The sequence below is a fragment of the Channa argus genome, chromosome 15 (assembly GCF_033026475.1).
Source record: "Channa argus isolate prfri chromosome 15, Channa argus male v1.0, whole genome shotgun sequence".
NCBI lineage: Eukaryota > Metazoa > Chordata > Actinopteri > Anabantiformes > Channidae > Channa > Channa argus.
Window position 1 is genome coordinate 23,222,258 of NC_090211.1, and position 17,276 is coordinate 23,239,533.

The following is a 17,276-nucleotide window of genomic DNA, read 5'->3' on the forward strand; positions in this document are numbered from 1 at the left end:
CAACTCCATAGAGAGTTGGATCCATAGAGCTGTCAAGTAGTAATCACTTGACAGCTCTGCTCCTCTAAAAAACAGTTAAGAGCAATTGCAGTACTGGGACAATTCAGTTACTGACCAGCTGGAAAAGGTTTTCCCAAAAGTCCTGGGTCATCAGCCTGAAAAGAGCCAGAAATGCCCATCCAAAATTGTCATAGCTGGTGTAGCCATAGTTTGGATTTCTCCCTGCCTTCAGACAGACATAACCCTCTGGACAGACCCTGAACATATGACATCATTATCACAATATCATGATCATCATCAATCATCATCATCATCATCAGTGTTAGTGACTGTATTAGACTCTGCACATACCCAGCATCAGAGCTGTTTCCACAGAGCAGAGCATCAAGCTGACCAGGTAGGATGTAGTAGTTCTCTGTCAGATAGATGGACTGATGTCAGAGTTTCAGGATGGACAGTTCACATCACAAATTTGACTGCTCTACATACCTGGGTCGTTGATGTAATCATGGAAATCAAAGTCGCTGCTTCCTGTGATGTTGTTGATGTTGCTGTAGGTGTTGTTGTTCAGAAGGTAACCAACACTAGGGTTTACGTCAGCTGTGTGGTTGCGAAGCTGGGGAGGAATCAGGACACATTTCTGCCGCAGGTTCCCCATGAAGAGCTGCAGACCAATCAGAGCAAAAACACTGAGGCAGAACACCGTCAGGATCATGACATCACCCAGCTTCTTTACCGACTGGATAAGAGCCCCAACAATTGTCTTTAAACCTGGGGGAGGGGGGTTCAAAAGTTACAGACAGATCAGATTTATAATCATCAAATCTGTGAAAGAAGGTTTGGCTGAAGTTGGATGTTGGACTAAAACACAGACCAGGGATCACTGTGATGGTCTTTAGGGCTCGAAGTACTCTGAATGTCCTCAACGCAGAAACATTTCCCAAATCTACAAACTCTGTCAGGTATCTGAAATAGATATCATCATCATCACCATCATCATAATTTTTATTATCTACCCACATTCCAATGAAAACAATAACTACAGACAACAAAACATCCGTATAAAACTAAACAACTTCTTCAAACTTCCACAGTTTTGATACATTTTTGTTTTGATACATACTTTATTATTAATACATTAATAATTAACAATAATTAATAATTAACTTAATACTAAAAGCACCGGAAAACAAATTACATTTTTATGTGTCTTTAAATATTAAATTTACATTTACATTTAGTCATTTAGCAGACGCTTTTATCCAAAGCGACTTACAAGTGAGGTACAAGGCAGCAAAATACAAGGCAGCAAAAATCTAAGTCAAGGAGAAAACATCAAAGCAAAGTCCTATCAGAAAAGTGTTCACAGTTCGCGAGATGAGCAAATTTATATGTCTTGTGTGTTACTAAGTATTACGCCATGCTGATGACCATGAAGTCCAGCCAGTTCCAGGGGTCTCTGAGGAAGGTGAAGTCTCCAACACAGAATCCTCTAGATAAAACTTTGACTGTTGCTTCAAATGTGTAGATGCCTGTAAACACATATCTGTTCAATGACAGAAAACAGTGACAGTTTATCACCACGGTGTATAGACAGTGATGGAATTTTCTAAAGTGCAGTTCCCAGAGGAATCATTTGATCTGGACAAAAAAGCTGGTCCTAATTAAAATCTATCTGTAAAAAAGCAGCAGAAACTGAAGAGCAAAGTGTCTTAAGAGGAACACGACCCACTACTCTCATGCTTTACTGTGCATAGCTCCCCTTCAACTATGGAACTGATTAAACAGTGAAATTCCTTCCTCAATATTCCTCTGAGAATCAGGCTTTTTCACTCTTATTCTAAAAATATATATACATAGACGGCATCATGGGAGGCTCACACACAGATTTTAATGTTGTACTACATGTAAAGATATTTTTTACAAACTCTTTACCTGAACAGTTTTAACCCACTCAAATTTGAATTACAGATCTACTCAAATTGCCCAGTTACACCATCACATTTAACTTAGATTTCTCACAGAACTAAAACCTATGTCACAGCTTTGTGTTCAATGGGGCACAGCAGCCACAGATCTGCATGTGTTGACTTACTCAACTGTCTTGCTCCACGCTGGAGGATCACTCATCGTCATAAAGACACAGTTAGTCAGAATTGTCACCATGATGAACAAACTGAACAACGTTTTGGTTTTAAGGAACAAAAAACTTCAAAAAACGACCATAATTTATTTAAGAATAATCAATGTTCAAATTTAGTCATAGTTGCCTTTTCGCTGGATAACTTGGAGCCCCATTGTTGTGTTAGACAACCATTCACACCTACGGTTAATTTTAGAGTCACCAATTAACCTAACATGCATGTCTTCAGACAGGGGGAAGATACCTTCACAAGCACAGGGAGAATATGCAAACTGAGGAGAGAAAGGCTGTGTTAAGCCAGGGTCCCAGCCGACTGAGGTCTCTGGGTACAACAGCAGTTTTGCAGGTAAGTACTGAAACTTTACCTCTTTAAACAAAGTGTTAAGATATAATTCTTTGGGATTAGAAAGTCTCATTCAGACATAGATGAAAGGTCCTGCCCTCCCAATTCCCTGTGGGTTTATGTGTTTGTTTGGTGGACTCTACTTAATTTCAATCTTTATTCTTGGGCTATCATCTTTCTGGTTGTGTGTAACAATCCTGAATCCGAGAAGAAAAACATTATAAATTCCTCTCATAATTCAGATATAGCTGTTTTACTCCATTTTTAAATAATCATGTTTGTGTCGTGTTTTACAGAAAGAAAATTTCTCACTAAAGAACATAAACTTTAACTTAAGATCCACTGTAACTTTAAAAAGGATATGAGTGGATGAGAATCTTAATTGCAACAATTCTCAGATGACTGAATGGACTCAGCAAATAACAGGCCGGCTCGGCATTAAACCTGTAGATGATGTTTCCTTTAGTGATGACGATGAACGTCTGCCGAGGGACAGACAGATCAGAAGTGAATTAAACCTTTTAGTTAAATTTGATGGAATTATTCATTGATAAAATTGATCATTATTGCTTCTCAGAAAACAGTTAACTGCCCCAAGAGACCTTCTGTGATTGGTAGAAAGGGTCCAGTTCTTCCAGTGGGGTGTTGAGAAGCTCTGGGGGTGGGTCTCCATAGATAAATGGGAGGGGCTTCCCGGCCTCCAGGTCACTGGCTGGTTTAGGAAGATCTTCATCTCCTATCTGAAAATGAGAGAGCCGGTCAATTAGTGAGAGAGAGAGAGAGAGGCTGTCTGTAAAAGAGACAGCAGCATGTTGGTGGAAACTGTCAGGTATCCCAGTAAGGATATTCTTCTGAACTGGACTGGACACAAGAGTTTGTAGGTGGGGGCTTAGTTGAGGCAACAAGCATACTAGAGTTCAATTCAATTCAATTCAATTCAACTTTATTTATATAGCGCCAATTCACAACAAAGTCATCTCAGGGCACTTTACAGAATAAAGTCAAGATTATAAAGATATATAAAGAGAACCCAACAATTCCCCCTGGAGCAAGCCATAGGCAACAGTGGAGAGGAAAAACTCCCTTTAACGGAAGAAACCTCCAGCAGAACCAGGCTCAGGGTGGACGGCCATCTGCCTCGACCGGTTGGGGTGAGTGGAAAGGGGAGAGAGAAAAGAACAGAGCAACAAAAGCAACAAAACATCTGGCAGATTGGTAGGATCAGTAGCTTCACGCTGGAAGACACACAGCTTCAAAGCCGGGGGACACCTGCAGAAAGGGACAGAGAGAAGGGGACAGAGGAGGACAAAGACAACTACGGGAGAGAACACACAGAGTTAATGACATACAGTGGTGACAATTGCTGGATGAGAGGAGAGGAGAGATGGTCAAGAGGAGGAAAGGAGCTCAGTGCATTGGGGGGTGGGTCCCCCAGCAGTCTAAGCCTATGGCAGCATAACTATAACTAACTATATGCTTTATTAAAAAGGAAGGTTTTAAGCCTAGACTTAAAAGTAGAGAGAGTGTCTGCTTCCCGAATCTGAACTGGGAGCTGGTTCCACAGGAGAGGAGCTTGATAGCTAAAGGCTCTACCTCCCATTCTACTTTTGGAAATTCTGGGAACCACAAGTAGGCCTGCATTCTGAGAGCGAAGTGGTCTACTGGGATGATATGGTGCTATGAGGTCTTCTAAATATGATGGAGCCTGACCATTCAGAGCTTTATATGTAAGAAGCAGGGTTTTAAATTCTATTCTACATTTAATGGGAAGCCAATGGAGAGAAGCTAGTGAAGGTGAAATATGATCTCTCTTGCTAGTTCCAGTCAGCACTCTTGCTGCAGCATTTTGGATTAATTGCAGGCTCTTTAGGGAGTTACTGGGGCATCCTGAAAGTAGGGAATTACAGTAGTCCAACCTAGAGGTAACAAATGCATGGACCAGTTTTTCGGCATCACTTTGAGACAGGATGCTCCTAATTTTGGCAATGTTCCGTAGGTGGAAGAAGGCTGTTCTAGAGATTTGTTTTATATGTGAGTTAAAGGACAGATCCTGATCAAACATAACTCCAAGGTTCCTTGCAGTAGTACTGGAGGCCAGACTTATGCCATCTAGTGTGACAATATGGTTGGACATCATATCTCTGAGATTTTTGGGCCCAAATACTATGACTTCAGTTTTGTCTGAGTTTAAAAGTAAAAAATTGTGGGACATCCAGGCCTTGATGTCTTGTAGGCATGCTTGAAGCTTTATTGACTGATTATTTTCATCTGGTTCCATAGATAAATATAGCTGGGTATCATCAGCAAAGCATGGAAATTTATGGTGTGTTTCTAATAATGTTGCCTAAAGGAGACATATATGAAGTAAAAAGTATTGGTCCTAACACAGAGCCTTGTGGAACTCCATAGCTAACCTTTGTGTGCATGGAGGATTCATCATTAACATGAACAAATTGAAATCTATCAGATAGATAAGATTTAAACCAACCTAGTGCAGTTCCTGTAATTCCATTTTCATGTTCCAGTCTCTGTAATAAAATGTTATGATCAATGGTATCAAATGCAGCACTAAGATCTAACAGAACAAGTATAGAGATGAGTCCAGTATCTGAGGCCATGAGAAGATCGTTGGTGACTTTTACCAGTGCTGTTTCTGTACTATGATGAACTCTAAATCCTGACTGAAAGTCTTCATACAAATTATTCCTATGAAGGTGATCACATAATTGTTTTGCGACTACTTTTTCAATTATTTTAGAAATAAAGGGGAGATTAGATATTGGTCTGTAATTGGCTAAAACACCTGGGTCAAGACAGGGTTTTTTAAGTAATGGTTTAATTATAGCTACCTTAAAGGCCTGTGGTACATAGCCTGTTTCTAAAGATAGATTTATGATATCTAATATGAACGTATCTATTAAGGGTAAAGCTTCCTTGAGCAGCTTAGTTGGAATAGGGTCTAGCAGACACGTTGTTGGTTTAGATGAGGTAATAATTGAAGTTAGCTCAGAGAGATCTATGGGTAAAAAACAGTCTAAGAGAGAGTGGGGCCTTATCGATGACTCTAGCACTGCTGTACATGAAGATCTATCTGTAATTTTTGGGGGGAGGATCTGGTGAATTCGTTCTCTAATAGCTACAATTTTATTCATAAAGAAGGTCATGAAGTCATTGCTGCTCAAAGTTAAGGGAATAGTAGGCTCAACAGAACTATGGCTCTTAGTCAGCCTGGCTACAGTGCTGAACAGAAACCGGGGGTTGTTCTTATTTTCTTCTATTAATGATGAATAATATGCTGTTCTGGCATCACTGAGAGCTTTTTTGTACATTTTTAAACTATTTTTCCAGGCTAAATGAGATTCTTCTAACTTTCTGGAACGCCACTTCCTTTCTAACTTTCGTGTTTCCTGTTTTAAGTTGCGTGTTTGTGAACTATACCATGGAGATCGCCTCTGCTGGTTTACTGCCTTCTTTTTTAGAGGGGCAATACTATCGAGTATTGTACGTAGTGAGGCGGCAGAATTGTCAACAAGATAATCTACTTGTGCAGGAGTAACATTAAGGAGACTACTTTCCATTGTATTAACATATGGTGAAGCAAATGATGAAGAAATAATTTCTTTAAATTTGTTGACAGCTTTTTCACTTAAGCATCTGCTATAGTGGAATTTTTCCCTAACTGCTATATAGTCTGTTATTGTAAATTTAAATTTTATTAAAAAATGGTCAGACAGAAGAGAGTTGTGAGGAAATATGGTTAAATTATCCGCTTCAATTCCATACGTAAGGACAAGGTCTAACGTGTGACTAAAACAGTGAGTGGGTTTATTTACATTTTGGGAAAAACCAATTGAATCTAATAATGAATTAAACGCAGTGCTCAGGCAGTTACTGTCAGCATCTACATGGATGTTAAAGTCACCCACTATAATGACTTTATCTGTACTAAGCACTAAATCAGATAGAAAATCAGAAAATTCAATCAAAAACTCTGAATAAGGGACTGGAGGACGGTACACGATAACAAATAATAGTGGTTTTTGAGTTTTCCAGTTTGGGTGTGAAAGGCTAAGAGTAAGGCTCTCAAATGAGTTATAACTATGTTTAGGTCTAGGAATTATTGATAAGCTAGAATGGAAGATTGCTGCAACTCCTCCCCCTCGGCCTGTGCTTCTAGGAACATGATAATTAATATGACTTGGGGGGGGTTGACTCATTTAAACTGACATATTCTTCCTGCTGCAACCAAGTTTCAGTGAGACAGAATAAATCGAATAGATGATCACTTATTAAGTCATTTACTAACAGAGATTTAGAAGAGAGAGATCTGATATTTAATAATCCACATTTAATAGTTTTGGGGTTTTGTTCTGTAAGAGGAGTAGTCTTAACTTTTATTAGGTTATTATGATTAACTCCTCTTGTTGTCATATTTACTTTATGTAATTTAGGTCGGGGAACAGACACAGTCTCTCTAGGTATGTTGGAGTTGTGGGGGGGTGACGGTTGTAAGGACACTGCAGAGAGGCGTGTAGGACTGGATCTCTGCATCCTAGGCTCAACTCTGGATTGTCATACTTTTGGTTGTTTAATAAAACCAGCCATATTTCTGGATAAGAAAGCTGCACCATCTAAAGTAGGATGGATGCCATCTCTCCTAATCAGCCTAGGTTTTCCCCAAAAACGTTTCCAATTGTCTATGTAGCCCACATAGTTTGCTGGACACCACCTAGACAGCCAGCGGTTGAATGACGACATGCGGGTGTACATGTCCTCACTGGTCGGATTTGGCAGGTGGAGCATCTCAGGAAGGCGACTTAGGAAGGCGACCTAGAATGTCAGCAGGAAACAGAGACGTAATAACAAGTGCTGTATTGGTGGGAAAAGACTTAGGAAAAAGTTAAGGAACAGGCAGGGTACTGGCCTAGGATGAGCACTCTGGGACAGTTGGTTGCCGGAACTGGCAGCAGTCTTTTGGGTCAATGTTTCCCCCAAGAAACCTCTCAAGATGGCAAGACATGTCAAAAAAGCCTGAGGCCAGTAATCTAGCCAGGTTGGCTGGATGAAGTCCAAACATCAATGATAGGCAGACGGGGGCACATGGTGGGATAAAATACAGGTGTGGAGGTGGAGTAGAAGCAATCAGGGATATCTGGGAGGGAATGGTACCAGTGGGAGGCCAAGCAACAGGATAAAACTGTGACAGCTAATCATGGTCAAGATATTAGATCAGTAATAACTGGTACTTTTATCAGTATGTTGCGGTCAATAACTAATCTACATGTTTTTTACCTCAATGTTCTTCTCCTTTCTCTTCTGTTGCTCCTTCTCTACGACTTCACGTCTTCGTTGGATCTCCTCCAGGGAGGCTGGTGTGAAACGTCTGAAGACTTCCGCACCAACAGGGGGAAGCAGTGGCAACATCCTGTCATCACGCAGCACCACCTGTACTCCAACGTCACCATCAACCACCTCCTGCAGGAAATCAGGGAAGCATGTGAGTTTATTGCATTGAAGGTTTGACAGATAAGGAGTTAAAGAGTCAGAACCACAAACACAAAGGAAACACAAAGTGTTCACACACCTGATGAACACAACTTGATCTGATTCCACCCACTCACTGCCGCACCTGCTTCATGTTTGATAGTTCTCAGAAACAGCAGGTTGATCATATGACTCCAGATCAAGTCATTCTTCTACATCTGTCTGCTATAGCTATGAGACGATGGGTGAATGAACCATAAGACTCTCTCCTAAGGAGCTCCTTTCATCACATTCACACATGATTATTTCCTATTGTCACAGATTTCGCCTGTGTTGATGAAATTCCAGCTAATAGTAAATAGACAAAACAAGACAATTTTGACAAAGACAAAACCTAAACCTACAGTAAACCTTTAGTACTGTATCCTTGTGGTCAATCTCACCCCATCTAAGGTTTAACATCTTGAAATCTCAAAATGTATTTTTCTTCATAATTAATGACTTCATAATTTAGTAGAGATAACTGTGTAATTTCCTTCTGTTGTGGGACTTTAATCTACTTAACCATACTTGATTCTGACCATAGTAAAAAACTGAAATGGCTACATTTCATTTTAGAGAAGCAATCCGAGGCAAAGTTAGTTTGGATCAAAGCAATGTACTGGGAGTATTTCTAGACTTTAAAGAGCATTTGATACTGTCAATGAAATAACCACTTTGAGAAAGGTGGATTCAAAGTGTTCACGTTCACACTCTTATACTCTACCTAATGTGTGAACTCACTCTGTGTGTACATGTCTGTGCAGAGTTGCTTATGCACATAGTTGTGTCCCACATAAGAGCTGACAGTGGTGAGATGGTTGTGTGATGATGTTTCATTTGTTATTTGCAAATATCTAATAGTCTAACCAGGGACAAGGGCTGGAAATCACCCCAGTTGTAACCACGTTGCAGTGTTGCAAAAAAACAACAACACTGGGGAGGGGAAGACATGATACCAACTAGAGCTGTGGTATTGTGCAGTGGGGGCAGGGTCATGGTGTTCTAACAGAGACATTGATATTTCAGGGAAGGGGCAAACATAAAAACTTGCAATTCAGCCTTTTAAACAATTTCTCTTGACAACTCTTCCACATCTTCCTATGCACTTAAATATATTAAAAAACACACACACAAAAAAAACTTCCTTTCTGTTCTTTTTTTGCACTTGCATCTCGTGAAATGTGAACACTTTTCTGATAGGACTTTGCTTTGATGTTTTCTCCTTGACTTAGATTTTTGCTGCCTTGTACCTCACTTGTAAGTCGCTTTGGATAAAAGCGTCTGCTAAATGTAAATGATGCTCTGTGTGCTTTTTTTTCATCATCTCTCAATTGAAAATCACTGCTAAGAAAAGATTTTGATGATAAGAATAATACCCTTAGTGTCCTCTTGACACCAGCAGACATGCTACCTTCCAAAATTGGGACGTAATCATGGTCCTGCTGCCCACTTTGAATGGCAGGGCAGACTTAGTGCTGCTAATACCATTAAAATGGTTTCAGGCACCCCAGATATATAAACTCCAAGGTATAAAATCAGCATTTACACTCTACATATCACCACTGAACAAGTCTGGGCCTTTGAGCTTCTAGACATGAAAAAAAACGAACAATGTCCTGCTGATGTGCCCCATGCAGAAATATGCTGTCCTGGGTTCAGAGAAAAGACTACAAATGATGTTGAACTACAATGAAACAAAACAGGAGTTGGTAACCTGTACGGATAAGGTGTCAATGGATGGATGAATGGATATTACACATACATATTTTTACTAGTATAAATATAGTATGATAGCATACAACAAGGCCTGATATGATGTTCAATTTTTACTGTTTGTAAAAAAGAAGTTATGTTTTCCTGAATGATCTTAGGATGTTTTCTTCTACAACTTGTTCACATAATGTTCTTCTCTGGGTCAAATTGACATGTTGTTACCTTTAGAATTTCTTTCCCTCAAAGTGTGCTTAAAAATAATAGAAATTCTTTAATAGACACTGAGCAGTAGCCCCCTGTTGCTGATCGGTTAAGAGGACAAATTTCATTGTAACATGTCAAATGTGCTCAGTGATGACAATGAAGATTATATTCTATTTATGGAGATTTTATTATCTTTCTATCCTCAATGTTTATGTATGTATCAGGAGGTTGGTGGAGAGTTATGGCTATTTAGGCAGCCAACAAAGAAACATAATGTACCTGAAACCTGAAACAAATTTCCTTCTAATCATTTTCTGGGGTTTTAAAGGATAAATAATTTATAAAATAAATATAAATAATAAATAAATAATTAATTTAAATTTGAGTTGAGTTGAACTGAATCATACAAAATCACAATTTTTGACAGCAATTTTTAGGCTCAACCCTTCCTGACCTAAAACTTATTCTAACCTGAATATCAGAAAGTGTGAGACAGAAAGTGCTCACAACAACAGAAATGCGTTTACACTCTGGTGGGCGTTGCTGGGGTTGACTCCACCTTTGCATTACCACGGAAGCAGCAGCTGTTGCAAGTGATCAGTTTAACCCATGAGTGTAAAGTTACAGAGTGTACGAGTACACACACACCAACACATGCACACATGGTCCTCATCTTTCTCGACAGGTTCCTTTCAGACCTTCTTCAGCTTGCTTTGATCAGCTGCTCAGTATCTTTCTATACACTTCGTTGTTTTCAGCTGTCCATTCCACAGCTTTTATAGAAACAACCCACATTTATTTGTCACTGTTGGTGTGGTCTACAAAATGATGGTGCTTACTACTGTTGTTGGCTAAATTCACAGTTTGTACATTCTCTGTAAAACGTTAGGTGACTGCTGGAAACACTCATCCTCTGATGAGTGCATGATGGAGAAACAAGATATGTCGTTCTGGTTCTTGCTGCTGGTTCTCACAGTCTCAGGCCTATTGTGTTTAACTGTGAACTCTGAAGACCTAAAGAAATTCTGACCAGATACAGTGAAGCTAAGTAACTTATTCCACCACAGTGGAAACACTAGGAAGCAGAGTTCGGACTGAGACTTACTAGCAGACAGTGGAACTGAAGAAAAGGTTGATGAAACTTTATAGATAAAGTTACAAACATTTCCTTTTAACAAGTTGTTCTTTAGCTTCTCCAATACAACTTGACTCGTTCGCACAGGTCTAGGGATCTGAGCTACAACACGGACACTATCAAAGTAATCCAGAAAACGCACAGGTTTTCACATTTTGATGGAGTTTTACAGAGAAAGACACACTGTAGAAAAAAGAGGTGATGAAGATATAATATGACCAACACACTTATTAACACACAGTGCCTCATTTCATGGATGTTTTTCCCAGTTTTACCTTTACACTCACACAGAATTACACAGAAGTGTTTGGGTGTGTGTGTGTGTGTGTGTGTGTGTGTGTGTGTGTGTGTGTGTGTGTGTGTGTGTGTGTGTGTGTCTGTATTTAGCCGTAGCCTAATATTTGTGGGAACCAACAGTCAGTGATAAGTGATCTGAGACAGACAGACAGCCTCAGAGAGAGACAGTTAAACTCAGTCACATTTGAATTAATCTGTTTAAAACTGTGAATCAGTTTTAAAGTTAAATATTAATAAAAGTTGAACTATGCTCCCAGCAGAATGTTGCCTTTGGCCTGCAGAGGGTGCTGTCACATTGGAGCTTCCTAAACTATCAAACACACAAAAGGAATCAGCTTCAGTTAGTGATAACAGAAAAGAAACAAAACTGAGAAGTGTGTGTGTGTGTGTGTGTGTGTGTGTGTGTGTGTGTGTGTGTGTGTGTGTGTCAGTGGTTGACATTAACAAAGTACTGTTATTGTACTTTTTACACATTACATTTTTCATGTATCTGTACTTAAGTAGATTTCATTACGGCTACTTTTCTATTTTCTAATCAAATTCATGTCACACATTTCATAATAAACCACTTTCTCCATTTTCTCCTTTATTTAAAAGACGTATTTTACATATCAAATACTTTTTTTAAATAAAGTCAAGTACTTTATACATAATATATATATATATATATATATATATATATATATATATATATATATATATATATATATATACACACACACACGTACATACATATACATATATATATGTATAAATATATGTATGTATGTATATATCCTGAATTTGAACTTGGTGCTGCCTACCGCTTCTTAAAAAAAAAAAAGCAAAAAAAATACCTCTGATCATATATTTAAAGAGCCCACCAAACATGAAGCATCACTGGTCCACAGAAAGGGACAGAGAACTTTTGTAAATACTTTAAGTAAAATATAAATTATGTACTTGTGTGTGTTTATGTAGGGATGTATTTGAGTCTAACATGTTGTTTAGCTTAGTTGTAAAACTGATAATGAAACTATCAGATCAATAACTGATTTAAATGTTTGTATTGTGTGTTGATTACTATCACACTGTGCTTTGATGAAGTGAAACTGTGTTTGTCCACATTAACCTATGTCCAGATCAGAGACTGAGGTGTTGTTACTATGCTAACTAAAGTTGATAACCACATGTCAAACCCCAGTCAGTATGAACCAGCCTCCAGGAGTCAGATCAAGACATCATCATCACCAATATGTCTCAGTTTGTTTTTCCACCTTGTTAATTGGATATAATACTAACCAGGGTCACTTCCACCACCAAAACCTCCACCAACATCACAAACCTGCTCCAGAATCACATCAAACATCAAAACATCATTAGTGAACTGTCATTAACACACCCAACAGGTAAACTAAACTAGTAAAAACAAACGTATCTGCACTCATGTAAGCAACAAGTACAACACACAAACACACAAATAGTAGAAAACTCTCACTGTGTGCAGCTGCTGTTGCTCCACTCGCTGCTTCAAACTGAGTGACACTGTTTGTGTGTTAAGTGTTTGTCTGTAACTAACATGTCTTCCAGCCTCTTGTCTCTGTGATAACAGGCGCCACTTGCACTCACTCACACAAACTCCATTAACATTGTTTTCCACAACAGAAAATTCAACTCAACTCAAAACCCAAAATGAAAACACGGGAAAAATAAAAAGTCAGAGATAGACTAAGCTTGTTGCTTCAGCTGTGAGGTGCATTGTTTTTGGTGTCATGACACACAGCACTGAAAACAACAAAGCGTGAGTTTAATGTATTAACAGTAAAAAGCTGAACAAAGTTTTTAGCTATGGACAATTTCAGATCCATCACCAGGATAGTTCAACCAGTCCAGCATCCAGACCCGACTCTTAGAGCATCATGTGCAGAGAACAGAAGTACCAGGAGTCACTTGTCAGGCTTCACATGAATCTGGTTGTGTGGCAGAAATCAGTAGGTTATTCAAATTTTAAATTTCTCCTTTGCTAAAGCAAGTCTTTGTCTGTCTCTCTGTGAGACAGACAGGTGACTGAAGCTGATGGTCTGCCTCCACACAGACAGCTGTTATCCGTGTTCATGTCCCTGTAGAGTGTGATGTTGTGTGTAGTTTTGTCTCACTGACAGAGAAAAGTAGTCTCTCTTTCATGTAGTCTCTCTTGCATGTGTCTGTGTAACTGTAGACCGCAGAATGTTGTTGGATGCAGCCAGAGACGCTCGGCATTTCCTCTCCCTCTGTCAGCTCAACACACTAAAATAAAACCATGTGTGTGTCTGTGTGAATGACAGTCTACAGCTGACAGAGTCCTCCCACAAAGGGGGCACTGCAAAAACCATCACATCAACAAAGTGGTGGTTCTCTCTGCAGAGAGCTCACTGACAGCTAAGGAGCTGAGGATGTCTCTGTACTTTATTGCATTCAGGTGTATCTCAACTCTGACCAGCCCCATGTCCCTGCTGCTGAAAAACACCTCCACGGCATGATGCTGCCACCATCATGCTTCACGGTAGGAATGGTGTTGGGCTGGTGATTAACAGTGCCAGGTTTCCTCCAGATAAAATGTTTAGAATTGATGGCAAAAAGTTTAATCTTGGTTTCATCAGACCAGAGAATCTTGTTTTGATTTTTCCTGTGAGGGCTGATACCCTGCCAGTTCCTTACCCCGCTCCTGGGTTGGCCAATGCCAGACCTGTGCCTGCCCCTGGTTTGGCTTGTGGTGAACAATGCCAATGCAGAGACCAAGCGGAAGCTACCCGATACTCCTAAATTGTCTGCCCTTATATAGCGCTTTTCTACCTGTTGGTACTCAACGTGCTTTACACTGTGTCTCATTCACCCATTCACACACACTCACACACCAATGGCGAGCTGCTATAGAGCTGAACAACTAAGTTGGGGGTTCAATGGACAGTTTGACAAGTAACCGGGGAACACAGGATCGAACCAACAACTGTGGAATTGATGGCCGACCGCTCTAACTCCTCACTACAGTCGCCCCAGTAAGTCCTAAGCCTGCTACTGTCCCTGAGTCGGCTGTAGGACAGCCCCAAATTGGGGGCAGTAGGAGAGATGGTTTCGACTGCAGTCTTCATCGCCAGCTTCCAGTCTCACCTTCTAAGGGGCCTTAGTTGCTGGCTCCCAGCTCCACCTCCGGATTTATTGGCACTCATGGCTCCCACAGCTGGGATGAGCTTCCGTACTTCCCTTGGCTCCTACACTCAGACCACCCACCTGAGGTCACTGACTCTGTCGAACTCGCCTCCAGGTCCCTACCAACTGAACTCTTCCTATGAGACAACCATGTTTTATTCAACACTCATCTGGTTTCATGAAAAAATTTAAACTGTGCAGATCAAACTCTAAGGCTGTGTACGAAATCACTTCCCACTCACTATATAGTGTTTTTACCATTTTGAAGTCGTTTTTAAATGAGTGTGTAAATTTATATAGTACAGTCAAAGTATCGCAAATTTAAAAACTAAATCTTTGCTTCATGAACTGATACTGATATTAAACAACAAAGCCTCAGCACCAGCTTTGGCCTCTGCACTCAGGCCGCCTACTACTCCATGCTTTCCTCTGACCCCGCCCTGGTTTACACACATAAACACACACATATCTCAGTATGTCAAGTCACTTTTTCCGCTTCGCCTCCTCCCTCATTTAATTGCCCTCTGTTGCCTCTGGTCATACCCATGCCCAACTGTAGCTTTCTCACCAAGCTCTGCCCACTCACTCACCTGCTTCCTCAGCTCATCAAGACTTAGTTTAAACTCTCAGCCACTACCACATCGTTGTCAATATTAGTCAACCGAGATTTCTAGTTCTGCAAGGCTCCAAAGTCCTGTTGTAAGTTAACTGTTTTGACAGAGGTTAAGCTTGTTGTTAATACTGTTCTTTATGTTTATTCCACTTCATACTTTGTTTCCTAGTTTCCCCTCTGTCATTTCATTTCCAGCTTCTCTAGTTTTCTTTAGCATGTTCACACTTAACCTTTCTAGCTCCCTTAGTCATGCTGCCATTTAGCTTATGTTGTTTCTTCATGTGTTCTATATCTTAGCTGTCCCTCTTGAAGTGCTTTCTAAATAAAGTTGTTTATTTCATTTCCTATTAAAACTGAGCAACTTTAACCAGGAACAGCAGGTGGTGTTAGTTTTAGTCGTAGGGGTTGGGGGGGCTTGAAGCTTCCAGCTGAATCTCTGAGTGTGACAAAGTCTTGTTGACTTTAGACATTTCTCACTTTTCTCCAGTTTCTCTCTGGACTGAAACCAGCTACAGTACAGACTGAGAGCAGGAGGTGAATCACACAGAAGTGTTTGTGTGTGTGTGTGTGTGTGTGTGTGTGTGTGTGTGTGTGTGGTGCTGAGTGTGTGTTTTGTGGGGATCACATTGCGATTCCCATGCCAACTAATTTGGAAGTCAGAAACCTCCAAATGTGCAGCCAACACATGTAAGAGTGATACTCTACAGCTTCATTCAGTTCTCTGAACCAGTCCAAGCCCTTATTCTGCTTCTGCCACTAGCCCTGGTTCCTGAACATGAACGCTATCAAAAATCTAACAACAAACCTGACAGATGTGTTGCTTTGCAACACCAATTATGTGACAACCACAATTATTGATCGGTAAACTCTTCTCTCAGTCAAACATGCTTTACTCAACAGACTTCATAAACTAATGCCAATATAAAGCAGTTTCAGCAGTAGACACGTGTGAACTGTCTGTGTATATAAAGTACTTTGTATACAGTAGCTGTTTCTACACCAAGACTTAACTCATTAGTTTCTGATTAACTTTAAACCAGCTATTAGCACCACATGTTTCAGCGAACTAGCTGTTGGCTGTTGTGTCCACTGCATAGAGAACTTTGGTAAAAAGACCTGATAATCATTCAGTAATAAACCTTTGCTACATCTTGTAGCAAACATTTTATTCTGAACTGGATCGAGCAGTGCTAATGTGACTAGCTAAATGCTATTTTTCTGGCAGGCCTTTAACCTTTCAGAGTGACCCTACTCAGTTAGCATTAGCCTGGCCACAGCCACAGAGAGCTAAATTAAACTGTAGCAGTTGTTAATATCGGATTCCTGATCAGCTTGTTCAGCCGGCCTATAAATACATAAGGAGCTGGTTTATGTTAGACCTGAACCTGCAGTCAGTGTTGTGTCATATAAATCTAAATCTGAGCCGTTGTCAAGCTACTGAGCCACTCAGTAAAACTATTCACAGACCGAATCACATTCCTCTGCAAATGAACAACATCTGAGTAACCAGTCTGAGCTCTGGCTCTTGAAACGTCACACAGCTGCTCCAGCAGACATCTGCACAGGTGAAACATCCACTATCCTCCTTTTGACCTGTTCCCATGGTTACCTCCAGGTTGATACACCTGATCTCTAAGTTAAAACTACGACTAAACTCTAATCATGTGACAACTTTACAATCATCACATCATCATCATCAAAATTTTGAATCAGGACCAAGCTGAGATCAGCAGTTTTAATGATCAGCAGAGTCTCAACCCCCGAAAAGTGATTGGTGAATTTTTTTTTCATTCTGTAATTGATTTATAAACTATTATAATACTGAATCGGTTCCGGTTCCAGTTTAGACCTAAACCTGGTCCTTTCACTTGGCTCAAATGTTTTAGCAGTCAGGGAATGAAGATTAGAGACAGTCCACCTAAACCCGTTAGTCACAAACTGTCTAGTTGAAGTTCGTCAAGTCCAAACATTATGAGCTCAGAACAAATGAAGAGCAGTTCAGTCTTACCTGCTTCTGTTGATTTGCCCTCAAAAAAGACCAGTACACATCAAAGTGTAAACAGCTGTCTGTCACCCTGTTACTACCTGTCTGTCCCTCTATCTGTCTCTGTCTTAGTCTCTGTGTATCTGACTGAGT

General features: G+C 40.1%; 1 protein-coding gene across 1 annotated transcript in view; it reads right to left on the reverse strand.

The window, feature by feature from the left end:
- scn4ab (sodium channel, voltage-gated, type IV, alpha, b) overlaps positions 1–17,276 on the reverse strand; it is a 35,834-nt gene extending 18,558 nt beyond the window's left edge. Inside the window, exons 1-10 of the mRNA XM_067477312.1 lie at positions 17,148–17,276; positions 7,779–7,961; positions 3,089–3,226; positions 2,850–2,968; positions 2,096–2,185; positions 1,418–1,546; positions 875–966; positions 490–771; positions 352–415; positions 116–257 (exon numbers count right to left, since the gene is read on the reverse strand). Coding sequence (XP_067333413.1) covers positions 116–257; positions 352–415; positions 490–771; positions 875–966; positions 1,418–1,546; positions 2,096–2,185; positions 2,850–2,968; positions 3,089–3,226; positions 7,779–7,910 — 1,188 coding nt within the window. The 5' untranslated portion in view covers positions 7,911–7,961; positions 17,148–17,276. The remainder of the gene's footprint in view (positions 1–115; positions 258–351; positions 416–489; positions 772–874; positions 967–1,417; positions 1,547–2,095; positions 2,186–2,849; positions 2,969–3,088; positions 3,227–7,778; positions 7,962–17,147) is intronic.